Source organism: Pezoporus flaviventris, unplaced genomic scaffold, assembly GCF_033815535.1.
Source record: "Pezoporus flaviventris isolate CSIRO_AGI_PZ_B2104156 unplaced genomic scaffold, CSIRO_AGI_Pfla_v1 ptg000007l, whole genome shotgun sequence".
Taxonomy (NCBI): domain Eukaryota; kingdom Metazoa; phylum Chordata; class Aves; order Psittaciformes; family Psittacidae; genus Pezoporus; species Pezoporus flaviventris.
In genome coordinates, this window is record NW_026892555.1 from 12,639,853 (window position 1) to 12,657,385 (window position 17,533).

The 17,533-nt window shown below is 40.0% G+C and overlaps 1 protein-coding gene across 1 annotated transcript in view; it reads right to left on the bottom strand.

Annotated features, from left to right (window-relative positions):
- Positions 1-3,247: 3,247 nt before the first annotated feature.
- Positions 3,248-17,533, bottom strand: part of DEPTOR (DEP domain containing MTOR interacting protein) — a 71,410-nt gene continuing 57,124 nt past the window's right edge. Inside the window, exon 10 of the mRNA XM_061447816.1 lies at positions 3,248-3,999. Coding sequence (XP_061303800.1) covers positions 3,871-3,999 — 129 coding nt within the window. The 3' untranslated portion in view covers positions 3,248-3,870. The remainder of the gene's footprint in view (positions 4,000-17,533) is intronic.

Genomic DNA, 17,533 nt, shown 5'->3' on the forward strand with positions numbered 1-17,533 from the left:
AATTCTTATTTAGCAAAACATTAAAACTTGGTGTTTGATTCACAGTGTTACCTGAATTAGAGCATTACCCCATAATCTGATCATTCTGTCTCCATCCATGAGGAAACGTCCATGCATCATAGCTGTCAGTGCAGATGAAGAAAGAATTCAGTCACTCCTTAAACTTCAGACTACTCTTTTGGCTCTGTCTGTTAGTACATCAAATTGGTACAGGGACCGCTCTCTGGTCCTAAGGCCAAGTGGCACAACAAAGTCTTGCACCCCTGTGCCCAAATTCTGATCTCACCTTATTCTCTGAACTATAATCGGGCAATTTCCTCAGAGGTCTAAACCATGCTAAGGGGACATGCTGACCATTAAATCAGTGATTATGGGGCAGTGTTTAACACATCCATAGCATTCAATAAATGTAGTTATTACACATAGTCATTAGTGAGGATATAACCAGAAAAGGAAGAAAATACCCACAGAAATATTCCTACTACATGACCTTTTCCTCCCAAACTTCTTCCTAAAGGTAATCTCATAGAAGACAGTAGGAAAACAGACCCACTGGTATTGCAGATGTTGCTATGGCACCACTATGTCTTTTTGATGCTGACAATTTTATTTTCAGTTTCTCTGGGGACCTAAAATGTAGACAGTCAAATTCTGATACACCTGAAGTGGGTTGTTGCCTAACTTCAAGAATGAAATGCTTTCCATGGGACCAGTTGTGGAACCAGTTGTGTTCAATAGTATACATATAGTATTTGATCTTAATAAAAATAATACAAATTATGTATTTTGTAGGAAATATAACAGAAAAAAACTAGGAGAAATATTGCACTGAATTAATGCCCCAATTAGCTTAACTGCCACCTGAACTTAATTAACTATTATTTTGTTTGAAGAAGTTCCATAAATGATTTGCAAATGTACATGTGCAAAGGACTGGCACTAATCTGTGTTAATAAGGCATAAAGATTTATTAGAGCATCTCACAAGATCTATAGTAACCAGAAATGCAATTACATAAGAGAGGAAGTCTTCCAAACCTGCCTATCTTTTTAATGAAGTTATTACTGCTGATGCCAGGGTTTTTTTCCTTTCTGGTTTCTTGCTTCAGTCCACACTGCGAATATAATAGAGTACTTTGCTTCCTGCAAAGTACCAGGGGAAATGTAAGATTATGCACAGAAGTGAGGCATTTCAAGAGATGTATGAATATCACAGTGTGGACTGAAGCAAGAAACCAGAAAGGAAAAAAAGAACCCTGGCATCAGCAGTAATGACTTCATTGAAACGATAGGGATTTGTGTGCCCTCTGAAGTGTATAAGTGTTTGACGCTGACTCCTGTGGGATGTCTCAGAGGGTATGTATCACTATGTGTAAATAAACTGCAATTTAATTGGAAATGATACGTTTCAGAACTCGATTGTTAACTTAACCTCCTTTTTCCAAAATAGAAGTTTCATTGCAGAGATAATTTGAATACCTTTGTCATACTGAAGTGGGAAAGAATTAATTAAACTCTGGATTGCCAATCAAGTTGAGAACACAATATGGAAATCCCCATTAAACAGCAGGCAAGTAACAGTGCTTAAATTGTGATAGAGACTAATGTATCTCGCAAATGAAAATGCCATCTCCAATCTGTAACATAATGATATGCACAGATTTCTCCCTGCCCCCATTCCCACTCTTTTTGCTCAAGTCTAAAGTGCACACTGTAATGCATTATTAAGCTAAATTCTGACCCAGATTCTTAATTATCTGCAAGCTACAGAGAACTAGTAGCAGAATATTAACTAAGTCAAGAGATGTAAGACAGACCACAATGGCGTTAGAAAGAATCATTAGCATTTTGCTAAGAAAATCCTTCACATTTTATATTTAACCTAGCCTAATGTAGAATTTATATTTTAAAGTGGTATTAAGTATATACTGACCAAGCCACCAAAACAACCCAGGCAGAAAAGGGAAGCAAAACAGAAGTATTTGGGGAATCATTCCTGGATTCACAAAATCAAAAACTCGTATCATACTGACACATTTCTGGGACAACAGGATTTTTCCCAACTATTCCTAGTGGATACCATCAACAGCTGTTGCAACCTCATATAACATTATGTGCTGAACTACTTATTTTAGATGAGCTGTAGAATCTAATCTGCTATGGGTTAAACATGTGTACCAAAATTTTTTGTGGTAAAATCAGGATAAACAGCTGTCATACTAAATGGCAGTTTGAGAAACTCCTCCAAACACTTTTGTGCCTGGACAGTATCAAGTTAGCACTTGCAGTTTTATACCTCTCTGCACTCCCGCATATTAGTGGAATATGGAAGTTTTCATGGTGAAAATCAGCCACTGATAAACTGCATCAGAAACAAGAAACACATGGACTTCTACCTACAAAGCTGCAGGCATATCTGATTTTGAAGACTTGCTGTATTTCTGACGTAAAAGTGTTTGAGTGAATGAAAAACATACTGCAAGAGCAATGCATTTACCGAGAACAATTTTTAATATAAAACATATTTCAAAATTATTTGAGGAAAAAATACTTTTCCTACCCTGTAAGTGAATGATTTGTGGTATGATCATACAGAAAGTCAAGCTTTAATTGCAAAATTTAGAATAGCAGAGAAAGTCTGCAATATATATTTGTAAATTTGTGTACAAGGATGCATTTATGCAGTTCAAAGATAAAAAAAAAAAAAACAAGTAGTCCATTTACGATTGAGTTGAGGAGTCACCTAACTCCACAGAATATGGAATTTCTATATACATTTTTAAACCAGATTTGTCTCATGAATTCACCAATGAAGAAATACTACTGTTTGAAAAAGAGTTAAGAGTCAGTTAAATGCAATGTTTTATTAGTCATAGTGACAAATGCAACTCATGGCAAGTTGGTAGTTTGCAAAACATTCAATGATTGGAAAGTGCTAACAAGCTTAATGTACATTCAAGTACATTGCTTCAATTTGAAGTGTACTTTCTTGGATGTACTTGGATGGATGTACCATTGCTAATGTCAACCCTGTGAATTTCCCACTTCAACTTGCCAAATATTCTACTTCTAGGAACAAAGGTGCACAAAATTTCTCCAAAGTGATGAACTGCAAGGCCAAGACACCCTTCCTTTACAGATAAGGAAATAAACCAAAATCAACGTTTTATACATGAGCATCTAAACAAAAAACCCCAATTTTCAAAGGCAGATTTTGTAAAAGTACCTCACGCTCTTCCATTTGCATAATTTTTCTTTCTAGACTAATCTGCGTATTCGATCAGGCCCAAACATTCATCTCAGAGTATCCTCTACAGAGAATGGATACCTATTTTCATGCATTTGCAGTTTGTTTCTGTTTGATTGCAATCAAGCTAGCATTTAGTCAGCTGTCCCTCAGCCCAAGGAGAGACAAATTGCAGCAGCACATGCTCCTGGGACAAAGCTGGACACCAGGATGATGTTTACCAATGTAAATGTCATGCAGACTATCTGTGTCATCTTGACCCCACAGTGTTTGGTTCTTTCATCTCTTCAAGTGCTTTGATCCGGTGATGGACTGTGATGAAATCTGCACAGCCTCTTCAGGTAGGAAACCATTGTGACCGATGCAGACATGGCTGGACAAACAATCTAAAGGCCTTAACCTTGTCTCCATAGGGAAAAAAAAAGTGGAAACACGCTGGTATCTATTGTTCACTTCTTAGCATAATCACCAGTGCTATTATTGTTAAATGAAAGAGAGCCCCCCTCCCCTAAAAGCAAAATCATCTATGTAGACACAGCAATGTTCTGCCTCCTTGTGTCATGCCGCTCCATGGTTGCCACTGTTTCTCTCACAACTATGTCCAGTAAGAGGTTTTTTTCCTTCTCAGGGCTCTATTTCTTCCATGACTTCCATCACAATTGTTCGAGGGCCAGTCAGAATGAGGTTGCTCACTGTCCTGTAATCCACATGGAGAACGTTGAGGCCGTTGACAGATACAACAAATTGGCAAACCTGGGGAGAAAAGCGAGCAGCAAAACAAGTTACACATCGGAATTTTTTTGTAAGATTATTTGCACAGATGTGCTTAGTCCTGGGCATACAAACCCTCCAGCACTCTTTATAGTTTCTCATTCAGCATTCTTGAGAAAAACACGTTTCTTAGAATTAATCTGACAAGTTAATTTTCCATAAATTTTTTGAAATATCACTGCACCCTTCAAATCTGTGGAATATTGAAGTCCTACATCAGTCGTTTTTCTCATAACAAAGGCATTTTCTGGTATCAGTGGTGCTTTGCAAACAGTATGGGACAAGACAGCTCTGGGCATTGCAAAGGGTCTTGTTTATCCTTAGTTTGTCTTAACCACTTTAATAGAAACCATTTCAGACAGCTCTTGGTAGTCACAGTGTTTCCAGGTCTGGATGATGACTTCACTAAATTCAGTGCCAAAACCTCCACCAGTACAACATGAACACAAAGGATCCAAATTCAGAAATCATAACATAGAAGAAGAAATCAGTACCAGGATGGACTATAATGTCACTGCCATTTTCAGGAGGTATTCCTACACAGATTTAGTTCTTTATACCCTTTATGTGAAGTTTTTTGTTTTCTTCAGCAAGTGTGGTGCATTAATTAATTTCAAATATGCTAATATTTTCATTTTAAAAGCTCTAAGGAATTCAAACACTGAAAGTCTTGTATCACCAGAGGCTATTTTCTCTTCAAAAAGTCTTGATAAAAATTTTATGACCAACAACACTATGTATCTTAAAAGAGTTAATAAGAGAAAAAGTCATATCAGCACTGTAAAAAAACTGAGAAGAAAGGTAACAATACTTATTTCTGAAAAACATTAAGCCTTTTCTGTATCTAATCATAATATTACAGTGTTTGGTAAAAAGGCCAAAAATGTGTAATGTAGTGTCTAGATCTGTGTTTTTAACAATAAAAATATGGAACCTAAAGCAACAATAATATCATCCTGATGTTTCAATGAAAACAATACATTCACTAGAAGGTCATTTTACTTGTAAATCATCTTGAGTCTATGAAAGAAGCGACGAAGTATCACCAGAAACACTATATTTTTTACCTTCCCTATTTAGGCAAAAACACAACACAGAAATGTATGCAGGAGAGGTGGGAAGCAGCTCTGGTGTTTTCCAATGCTAGCTCTAAAACAGATATTCTCAGAGGCCAAATCATTTAACTTTTGTACACCAACTGCCTTCCCTTTCAAGTGAAATGTGTGGTGAAACTCAATTGGTGTTTGTGCAAAATGTACAGAATGTAGCTATTGATGCTCCATTTAAGGAAGATTATAGAGGAAGCAAAGCCAACCCAAAAATGTAACATTTCATCAAAAATGCCACTGATGATTTTAATCCCTGCTTCTTAGAGGCTCTGCACAGTAGAAGTGGCAGCAGCAGCCCTCGAAAGGAAAGCAAACCTCCCTCTTGCACCTTACCCCTTACCATCAGAATTCCTCTGCAGAGCTGAAGATCTTGGTCATCAGCCTAACTGGTAGTCTAAATGATCACCAAAGCATGGCAAGCAGCAATACCACTTAGACAGCTTCCATGGCAGTATGGATGTATCTTTCCTATACATTTATATGCAATATTTCAGCTGCAAGTACCACTGGGAAAATGATTCAGATTTTGCATGCAGAGAAAATCTCCTGAATATTAAGGATCATTATTGAAAAGGTAACCCATCATCCTCTGCAGAGTGCCTCAATTAGTATTTAAGAGGCATGTCTATTTAGTTTAATAACACACATTTTCACAGTATCTCTAGGTCTCAACTTCTAGTGGTATTTCCTAACGCTTTCTATGGCTTTCCAGGATTGTATCAAGTTTTACTGAATTATTGCTCTGGCTCCAGAATAATATTTGGTTTGATTTAAAACAGACCTGCAGGAATAACATTGTTTCTTCTGGCTTAATGCAGTTTGGGAAGTTGAATGGCTGGTGTTTGTTTTACTGCTGCGTATTCTCAGACTTCTCGAGTTACTGGAATCCCAGTGCATGGGACTCATGTTTGGCCAGGGACAGTCATGCAGTAGTGAACAGCAATCTGGATGGCAAAGAGTGAATTTCTTATGTAAAAGACAAGAGTTGACACATCTGCATTCTCAATGTGTTTGCTTTAATGTATGCCCTTGGCAGTATTATTAATCAGCAATGCGTATGGGCTGAGAACATCCTTTGTGCCGTCCTTTGCACTGGATCCAAATGGTTTATTAGTTTTGCTTTTTCCAGTAGAGAGGATTAGATGCAAAAATTCCACCCAAGCCAGATGAGAAGAGAAATGCAGACAGCAGGAAAATGCACAGAAGAGCGTACTTCTGTCCTAAAACTGCATGAAACTCATGAGGAACAGGAGATGATAATAAAGTGCCAGTCACCCTGGGGACAGAAAGAGCTCTCCATGGCCATCACTTGGCCAGTTTGCCCAAGGGATGAGTGTCTATAAATTCTCCCTCAGGGATAAAGAAATGAGGAGCCATTTGCTGCATCCTGAAGTCCCGAGGAGGGGAGATAGTTTGGCACAGTCCTGAGCCCTTCAGTATGCTGAGCACCTTCGAGTCACCCAGCTTTCTTCTTGCAACCCTGTTCTTCCATCCAGTGCTGCATCTAGCAAGGGGAAACGTAACACAGCACTGCTTCATGCATTTTGGCCATCATCAGTCCTGCCCCTGTGTCCTGGGTTCAGCAGTAGCAGTCATTTTTCTTCTTCTTAGTAGCTGGTGCAGTGCTGTGGTTTTGACTCTCAGCCTGAGTACAGTGCTGATAACACCGATGTTTTTAGTTGCTGCTCAGTAATGTTTACTCTGACCAAGGACCGTCTGAGTCTCATGCTCTGCCAGGGAGGAGAGGAAGCCGGGAGGAAGCAGAGACAGGACACCTGACCCAAGCTAGCCAAAGAGGTATTTCATACCACAGCACATCATGACCAGTACATAAACTGGGGGCAGTTACCCGGAAGGGCTAGATCACTGCTCAGGTCAGGCTGGGTATCGGTTGCCAGGTGGTGAGCAGTTGTATTCTCTTCCCTTGTTACTTCCTTTATTATTATTATTATTATTATTATTATTATTATTATTATTATTATTATTATTATTGGTGGCAGCAGCAGTGATTTGTGTTATACCTTAGTTACTCCGGGAGCAGGGAGAGCAAGGGTGGAGTGAGCGAGTGGCTGCATGGTTCTGGGTTGCCGGCTGGGCTTAAACCACGACACCCTGGAAAGTGCACATCAGGCATTGCTCTCTTGGTGGAGATACAAAACAAGTGAGAGCGAGTGAGTACCCACAAACCAGAACTGGGTGAGTATATCAACCCACATATTATTATCTCAGGAATTTTCTTAAGGAGACCGGTTTACAAAATCACAATGATTTAATGTTACATTTATAAAAACACATTTCACAAAGCTGTAAGTGCTCAGCCCATAGCTACAGCTGTTAAGGGCTTTGTAACTATAAACACGTAAAATTTCTCTGTTGATTTCCACACATCAGTAGCTATAATAGATAATAAACTAAAGTTAAAAGAGCCTCAAAGAACCTTTTATTGCTCATTTCCTCATAGCTCTCCAAGGAGCTTGACAGGAGATAAGTATCCATTTTTATCCCTCAGACTTCAAGGAATGACAAAGCCCAGAATAAATTCCGACCATTTTGTTGGTCAGGATGTGGTGATCTAAAAACCACAGAAACAATAATAGTTAAATAAAGTAACATTGAAAGAAAAAGAGTCCCTTGATTAATTTCAAATATTTAAATGTCACAGTAATAAACATTTACAGCTATTTCAATTTCCCACCTTGGCAGACAGCAGCCCACTGAAGGAGGGATAGCAGAAAAGGCACTTCTGACTTTCCGTGGGTTTTCACCGGCACGTACAGGATCTTTAACCAAATCCAGGTGTTCCCAGGAAAACTTCAACTTTGGGCTTACATTTGAACAGAGAGCATCTGGGCACCTATTGCTTAAAGCAGTTAGCAAAGATTTATCATGCCATTTAAACTGAAGATAGCAAGGAGAGGAATTATAATTCGGTGCCGTAGTGTTTAAATGGCACAAGACTGTGCTGTACCTGGAGCTGTACAACCCTTCCTCCCCCTCACTGGGTATTGCTCTCTCCACAGCAAGCTTCAGCTGCCTGCCGCCCTCCTTGGGCTTTCCAAGCTGCCCATCTTGCTGTACATCCACGCCCCTCGATTTTCCTGTGGGATAATTGCCCACTGGTCAAACCAAAGTCCTGCTCCCTCACAGGAGGCTGCCTGCACTAGGGTTGGATGGCTGAGCCAGCATTGACCAGAAGCTGCAGTGAGAATGACTGCAGAACGCTCATGAGGGATGCAGGGATGGGTGTAGAATTGCACAACTACCCAAAAGCCAATTATTGAATCAACTATTGTGTATCTGTCACAAATTCTTGCGTAGTGTTCTGCCCCAGGGTGACGTTAATATTTATGAATGTTACAGAACTATTATTTGAGGATAGGCAGGTAGCCTAGATCCTCAGATATTCAGACACTATTTACTGTAGGCTTTAGTTACCTCTCCTTGTGGAGCCTGACTTTCTTGGTGGACTTTTTTCAATACAATATATAAAAAAAAACCCTAACCCTTAAAAAAATCCCTCTTTTTCTAGGTACACTTTTTAGAAGGCTGTTGTGAAAGATCATGAAGAGCTGGAAATTCTCACCACAGAATTTGGCTGAAGTGATGATTGCAAAGTTCTTTGGGATAACCCTGAAAATCACTTAAATTTACAGATGTAGTGAGTAAACTGTTCATCACAAAGCAAGTAACAGCCATGCAGAGTCAACAGATAACGTATCTCAAAATAGTAGGAAAAGACCATGATTACACAGTCACAGAGATGAAGAGGAACACAGGACAGCACACAGGAGGCAGTGTGGCTGAGGGTGACTGGGGACCACCCTTCTCCATCGCAGCAAACATCCATGTCCCATTGCAGTGGCCATGGGTTAAGGCTCGAATTCTTAATGGATTCACAGATTTCAGTGGCAGGATCAGTGTCCAGAATTCACTCTGGGTTTTTTTTTTTGATGACTTCTCTTAAGACAGGATAAATGTTATTACAAATACATATCAAATAGGTACCAAAGAAATCAATGTCACCAAGCACGAGGTAGGCTTGAAATTCTTGAACACAAAGCTAGGTTATGCAATGACATGTTAAAAATACTGGGTTTTAGCAGTACTGATATTTTACCCAATGATCTGTGCAGTAATGGGACCATTCAGGTTCTAAGACTGCAAAGCACAAAGTCTTTGCCATCACACTTGAGTTTTCTCCTCCAACATCACCAGGTTCAGCCAAACAGCAAGGTTTTTATGGGCTGCTTGACACCAATAGCTTCTCTGGCACCAGGTGCTAACAGCTTAAAGAGATGCTGAAAACATTGCCACCAATTCATTTCCACTGGCGGTGCAAATACTGCTGTACATGTGGAAACTGAAGGAAAGTCTTAAAAAACACTGGGGAGAGAGAGTGAAATCCAGCCTTGCACTAATCCTTCTCTCAAGAGCAGCCAGGATTTCACCCCTGGACTGTGCACATCTGAAACAGATTTCCAGCATCTTGCAGCTCAGACTAGAGCCATGTCCTGCTGCAAAGCAGATCCCCTTGAAGCCAACGTACTTCAGGAGTGATTAGCAAATTGTACAGATATACGCAGTTGATGGGAAAGTTTTGTCTGAATCAGTGCTGACTTAACTCTCCACCACGAGACAGACCGGATTTAACCCTTTGTTCATCATTTGTACACACACTGATTTACATATATCCATTGCATAGTTAAGGACATGCTCCCTTTACTATTATTTCTTCTTATCACCTGATACAATGCCAAAATCACACAGGTAATTTTTACTTGAAGACAAGCCATTCCCAAAATACATGGAATAAAAGTATTGGGGCTTTTTTGGTCTATTTTTTCCTTTTAACTTTAGTAGAATAAAATAGAAATGATGGATTCAGGCAAATGTAGGAGTTATTTTCAACCCCAGAAAGTTCTTCAGCAATTTTCCTAAGAGCTAAAATAAAAGCTTCGAAGTATAACTTCTTCCAGAGCTCTCTAAAGAAAAGTGTACTTTGACAATTTTACAGAATAAAATTGATAACCAGAATTGACAATATAACTATTTAAAAGAGAAAAGAATAGTCCAACGTTAGTGGTTTTGCTCTGCTTCTTGCTAATGAAAATTAACATGAAATCCATTACAGAAACAGCTTGCTTACATTTCTGTTATAGAGATATCCTCAGTCAGTATAAATAAATGCTTTTTTCATGTCCTACTAATCCTACAGGGACTAGGATCATCTGACCAGTCTGAGCAGCTCAAGCTTATAATTGTTTCATTATGGTATTCTGAGACTCACTGTGATCTTCCAAGAAAAGGTTCTTCACATGGGGTTAGCAAAACCATCTATTTTCCATGTACAATCTCTGTGAGAGACCCGTGAGATCCTGATTTCTGTTAAACATCAGGCCATGCTGTCAGAATCCTTCCTTACAGGCACCTTTGCAAACTTGGGCTGAAGGACTAACACTGCACAATTGTCAGTGACCTGGAGATGTCTTAAGCAGAATATCCAACATACCCAGCTCTTCACATTTTATAGATGGTTTTTAAAACACCAGGCCACTCCTGAGATAGAAAACTTACTGGTTAGCTCCTATGGTCTGACCAGAGCTCTCACCTGTTACTGATCTGAAACCAAGAAGGAAAAAGCAAAACAAAAAAGAAAAATATATATTCTTTACCATCACTTGTTTAAAAAGGTGATAGATCTGCTTTGGTTTTCTTGTCTTGCTGACAGTTTCAGCAATATTTGGGGAAGGCTTAGGTACTACAGGAATGCAACATCTGAAGCACGTCCTTCCAGCCTTCAGCAAGAAAGAAGGGGATATCCAAGCTTCCAAGATTTTAAAGGGTCATCCTTCCAATGGGATTTCCCCCTCTCACGTTCCCCTTGCTTCCCTGGGGATGCTGAGAACTGCTGTTCCCACTTCCGCCTCCCAAGCACCATTGCACTCTCATGCAAACAGATGGAAATCAAGGCGTCATTTTAAAAATCTAATTTAAATATGAAATATGAAGGAGTTGAGAAGTGAGTGAAAGCAAACACTCCCATCTATGGCTGTTATTTTGTGACAGAGAAACAAAAAATTACACTGTTTGCACTTTTTATTGCCGTTACCATTTAAAAAGGAGCTCTTTACAAGCAGCTAACCCCTCAGATTTGCCCTGCCACTTGTTATATCTCTTGAATAAATCTTCTAAGCTAATTACCACCTCATCACCTTCTATCTTACACAACATGCCATCGGTTTGTAAGCAAAACCCTTAGTGACAACAGCAGAGAATGAGGTTTCCTCTCCTTTGGGTGTAAAGTACTAACCTTACTTTTAAAAGAAATGGGGAAAAAAGGTTTGATTATTAAAAGCTGTATCAGTAACCTGATCTGGGTCCTCACAACCCTTTCTGCCAGCAGAAAGTGATATCCTCAGCCTGAAATGCCAAGGATTCTGTGGATCTGGATATCATCCAAAGGGGAGGAGGGCTAGTAGCAGGACTTGGTGCTGCACTCCCAAGAGGTGCTCCTGTCCCTTTGTGCTGTCCAGGGAGCAATGTGCCAAAGCCAGGCACTGCTCCCTTTCAATCTTGTGCCAGCAAAAATAAATAATTGAAAGAACTTGTCTCCAGGCAAAATAAGTTCCCTGATGTGCCTGACATGGTTGAATGAAGCAGGCAATAGAGTATCTGGTTGGAGAAAAAGGGAAAGGGAGATGAAAAGGCAGGGAAGATAGGATCAGCCTTTCTGGCAGCAGATTACACTTAGACCAGTAAACTGCAGCTTAAGTTTTCAGGTAACTCAAAGTCCCAGTGAAATCAGTGGTGAGATGGATGTTAAAGAAACAAGCATAGAGAAATCTGGGGCAGGAGAACAACAGCGGAAGAGAGAGGGCACAGGGCTCAACTTCTTTTACAGACTTACACACACAGCCTGCATTTGTGTTGATACAGGGGATCTTCTATTTTAATAGGTAACCCATAGCCATAAAGCAGAGGAATCCCCATGCTCAGCAAAGAGCGCAGGCCACAGAGATGCTGAACATGCTGTTACAGAAGAGCCTAGGACCCAAGACTAACCTTTTAGATAAAAGCTAACGCAAGCAGAACTGAAATATTTGCTCCCACTCTGATAAACTTTATATTGTCACACTGGAATGAGGAAAAGAGATGAAAATCAGAGGCCCTAAAAATTATGTTTCCAGTCAGAACCTAACAATTCAAAACCTACTGCATGTCCCTGGAAGGTTATAAAATCACACAATGTCCTTTCCTACATAACTGAGGTTACTGGACGAAACAGAATAAATTGCAGCTGTGTGTTCAGCTCTGTAAATATCTCTAGCGAATGTGTAATTGGCTGTAGAGTGGGTGGTGTGGGAGTAGGCAAGTATCCAGGCCTTGCATAAACACAGGATTTTCTCTCTAGAGGAATGCATTTCTTCAATCTTTACACCAGTGTTAAGCTGACCCACTGTTCCATCAGTGGGCTGGAAACCGGGTACCAGCAGAGCACAGTACAAGGCATAGCAGAGAAAAAAACCTCCATTTATAGAGTTACAAACATAAGTAACTTGTTTGTTATTTGTAATTCTGGCTCTCCATCTTGGTCTGTGGCTGCAGTCTGGCACGGATGGTTTGCCTGAGCAAGGCTTTGTTACATATTTTCATTACATGCACTCATTACACACTTCGTTAAAAGAAAAAAAAAAAGGTTTAATTTTTTATAGTATTCCAAACCAATCAGTCTCCAGCTGAAAAAAAATCAGGAATTAAACAACATAATATAAAAAGTTATACAGCAGCTAATATAATCGTATAATACATTTCATAATTGATAATATATATAACTTTATAATGCATTTTTATTATCTTCTAATTTTACACTATAGTAAGTCACATAATATACAAAGTAAAAGAGTCTCAAAGGGCCTTATCATTGGTTCAGGCAGTCTTGCCCTCCCTTCGCAGTGATGGGAATCAATGGCAATTTAAGTCTTTTTTTCACTGGGAATAAAATGAAACTATTGCTGTACAAACTCCACAAATAGAGTGGACAAATTAGAGGGGGAAAAGAGCTGACCTAATAGCACATGAGAACAACCCTTGTTTTGGGGCAGGCGGCATTTAGTCTGCATGCGAGTCTCAGCTCTGCGGCAGCAATCTCCACAACAGACTGAGTGGTCAAATGCCGACACAGCAAACGGGAGTTACTCACATAGGGAATTTAAAGCTATCTGTAGATACCTGGAGGGCAATAACATAAGCACCTAATACCCTGAAATGCAAACATTCATAAACATGGAATAGGGCTACATAGGTCACTACTTCTCATGGCCCTAATTGGGAATTGGTGTGTAAAATGACCGAGTTAATGTGAGTCCCTGTGAGAAATACCCACAGGTAAAGCCAAGCTGGGCTGGGCCCCATCAGGAAAGCAAACCAGTGACTGCATGCTTAACTTTATAAGCATTTTTATTGTATACTGCTATTCGATACCTACCACAGAACAGCTCAGAAAATGTTAAATAACCTGAATGGCTAAAGGTGGCTCTGGGTGAAATACAGCATCAGTAGGAGAACATGGACTCTTAGCTTAGAAATAGAATCATGGAATAGTTTGGGTTGGAAGAGACCTTAAAGATCATCCAGTTCCAGCCCCAATGCCATGGTAGGGACACCTTCCACTAAAACCAGGTTGTTCAAAGACCTGTCCAACCTGGCCTTGAACACTGCCAGGGATGGGGCATCCGCAACTTCTCTGGGCAATCTATTCCAGTGTCTCACCACCCTCACAGGAAAGATTATTTTCCTAATATCTTGGGTTGATGGTTAAGTTTTGTTTTTTTTTTTTCTTGTGTATCTAAATCTAAACTAGAATTGCTAAAACAAAACCACACATAACAAATAAAGAACTTAAAAACGATATATCAGTTTACTCGCAAGATCAAATATAATTAGGGTAAACTAACTAAATGTAATTTGCTTAAGGCCATATTAGCTCAGAACAGTCCCTAAGCAAGCCCAAACAAGGGAGCTGCAGGGCAGTTAGATCCATGCGGTGCACCCTCAGCACTGTCCAGTATCAAGACTGTACTGAGCACGAACGGTCTGCGCCATTTGGGACAAACAGCTGCTCTCTGTTTGCGCAGACAAAAGTGCAATTGTTTCTCCATGTGTTTGACTAGCTAAACGGAGCCTTGGCTTTAGTGCAACATGTTTCCCGAATCATTTGCTTATATCATGAAAGGAAGTCACCCTGTGTCTTGAGCAGCAACAAGAAAAGACACAGAGGAGTAAGGTTAAGGGTCTGTAAAGCAGCATCCCTGAAGGACTTGGGACTGAGAACTGCAATAGCCACTATGCTGAAAATCCAACAGCATCTGAGGACCCCTCTAAAGGTTCAAGTGAAATGAATATTACACCTAAACCTAATAATAAAGAATGCTTTTCATCCTCAATTGAGAGGAAAAGCAGTTCAAAATGCCAGCATTTTGCCCTCTAATTCTATGTAATTTTTTAGAGACACTTAGGATCTTTTGAAGACTACAGCCATTCTGCAGGTAAGTTTTTCAGATCAGTCCCCTCTTTAGAGAGCTTGGACCACCTAAGAGTGACCTGCAATGCCTAAGATAGATAGAGCAAGGCTGAGATCCCAGCTGTTCTGGCAGACACTGTATCTTGCCATTCAATGGGCTATAGACCACACTGGAATTTGGAATCTGTATCAGAGCACAAGCACTGCCCTGTTTTACAGTGCAGCTGAAACCAAGACTGCTTTCTCTCTTTCTGAATGGCTACAGCTGTAGAACTCCAAGAAACAATCAAGAAAGCACTTCCATAAACACAGGCTGTTCAGATAGCTGGGTTATCCTGCCATAAACTACCACTTACCCAAAAGAACTTTTAAACCCACTTTTTACCGAAATAATGTGACTAAATTTAAAAAATCCATTGACCACAATTACAAACCTGCAGACAATTCTTTTTTTCTGAATTGTATTTGCTATTGATGAGATGGAGCCAATGCACAGGCACAAGTATAGTAGGTCACTTGTTGCTCAACAGCATTTTAGGTGATGGGCCTACAAGTACAAATCTAGCATCAACTACACTGCTGCTGTGAATGCAGAAAAAAAGAGCTCTGAGTCATTATGAAACTTTCTGTATTTGCATAAGGTTTCAGTTGTTGTAAAGAAATAAAAGAGTAATTTTATTGCCCAGTAAAACTCTGTGTTAAAAAAGTCTTCAGAAAAAAAAGTCACACAGTTATTGGAAATCTAATACTGTTCTGCAGGCTAAGTTTCAGGTCTGGGATAAGCAAGTAAAACCTTGCTAAAGCTAAGTTGTGGGGGGAAGAATTCACTGTTAAAGCTGAAATTTATACTCAAAAAGCTAAACCCACTCCTTTTATATTTCACCTAGGAAATCCTACTGCCTTAATTCCTTTCTCTATAGTGAGTAACATGTATCTTGTTCAAAAACAGGACTGAAAATCATAAAAATATTTTTTTGTTGTTTTTCTTTATGCATGCAGTTTGTAGTTTTTATCCTGCTGGAGTGATGTTTGAGCACTGCTCTGCCCATCTCCATGGGAGTGGATCTTTCCCCTTACATCTCAGGGACGTGATTTTTCACACATAGAGTTTTGATACCTTTATCATAGAACTGTCCCTGATAGTCACAAGCAAGCACATATCTCTAGGCTAGTGTAAAGCTGGATGATTTTTTAGTTGATATTATGTCCGCTGACTCAGAAAAGCAGAAGGCCGTTGTCCACCAAAGTTAGTGCTCTTCCACACCTCATTGACTTGGTGGTGACTGCGCACCCAGAGGCATCCGCACAAAGATGGAGCTCACTTGACCATCCAAACTACTTCGACAGAAGTACCGTGGCCTCAGAAGAGATGACTTCAAAACAAACTGATCCTTAAACAGCTCTGTGGGAAAAGAAGCAAGGCAGACCAAGGAAACAAGTAGACAAAATGGAGATCCACCAAAAAAAAGTAGGAATGTAGAATGAAATTTTGACATGTCTGAAGATGACAGGGGCTTCATCATAGCTTTAAAAGAACTAGAATGTCATACTTAGGGTCTGATGATTTATTAGTGGAAAACAGAGTAAAACAGGAAAATTTTGGTAGAGGTGGTCAGAAACTGGAATAGGGTAGCACTGGAAAGAGAAATTCTCTACCCCCAGAACAGTTACAACCTGAGCAGGGATGGCAGGGATGTCACAAAAAAACCAAAGTATCTGGATATTACTAAAACACTAATTTGTCATCATGGTGGGGGGAGGATGGCTTAGAAAAAGGGCAGTCACACAGCCTGAAGCTTGAAATTCAGTGGAGCCTGTGCTAGTGTAACTTTGCTGCACAGGAGTCTGTAGGCCCAGGCTGCAAAGTTTGATATATGTGTAGTTCTGAGACTGGGAAATCTAGATGATATGCTGTGACCCAGAGCCCCATGAAACACAAGGAAACTTCAGCAAACCTACAGGGTTTTTTTTTTTCAATTCTACTGGTACTAAAACGGATCTACTTATCAAATGTTTGATTATGTATGATAGTATGCCAGATTTCTTGGCATTTTCCATGTGTTTAAACCCAAACTACTTCACAAGAATACCTATGTATTCTGGTAGGAAAATAGTCACTGTAGTTGCACAAAGGGTTTGTGAGATGGCAAAGAAGAGAATCCAAATTCAAATTGTGTCTTCCATGCGGCAGCCATGGGTAGGTTCGACTTGTAGGCCAGTGGTACAGTGTCTCTAAGACAGCCTCCTGACACTCAGAGAGGTCCAACCATGACAGGGCTTCTACCACAGAAAAGGAATAAAACAGAGTAGCTGGTGCAGTGAATGGGCACAAGACAGACTGATTAGCAGCTCATCTAGTGCTGCACTGGGATTCCCAATGACAAGGAGAAAGGGAGTCTGCTGAGAAAGCATTTAATGATTTCAATCAACCTAAAGACACTGCTAAGGCAAAGGATGATCAAGGACATAAGGGCTCTATTGTTGCACTTGTAGTATTCTATAATGAAAGCAAAGCAGAAACTTGCCAAAACTTGTCTCCTTTTGGCAACCAGACAGCATTCTGCCAGTGACACACAATGCATCTCCCCAGGTCACATTTTCCTTCAGAGAATCCCAGTATTAGGTATCCCAGTACTCACAGAACTGTGTTGCTATGATAATTTCGATGTCAATATTTCCAGTATAGTTAGAGTGATGGGGTTTTAGGATAGGTCCAACCTATAGAAACGTGGTAACCGGACTCACTTTAAAAATGTTGGGAACTACTCCTTGAGGGTAATTAAACACCACTGGAAATGGAAATTCTGGGGCAGTTACAGAGGCATCACCACAGCTCACCAGCAAACACCATTAGCAAATGATTACCACAGACCAAAAAGGGAAAGTA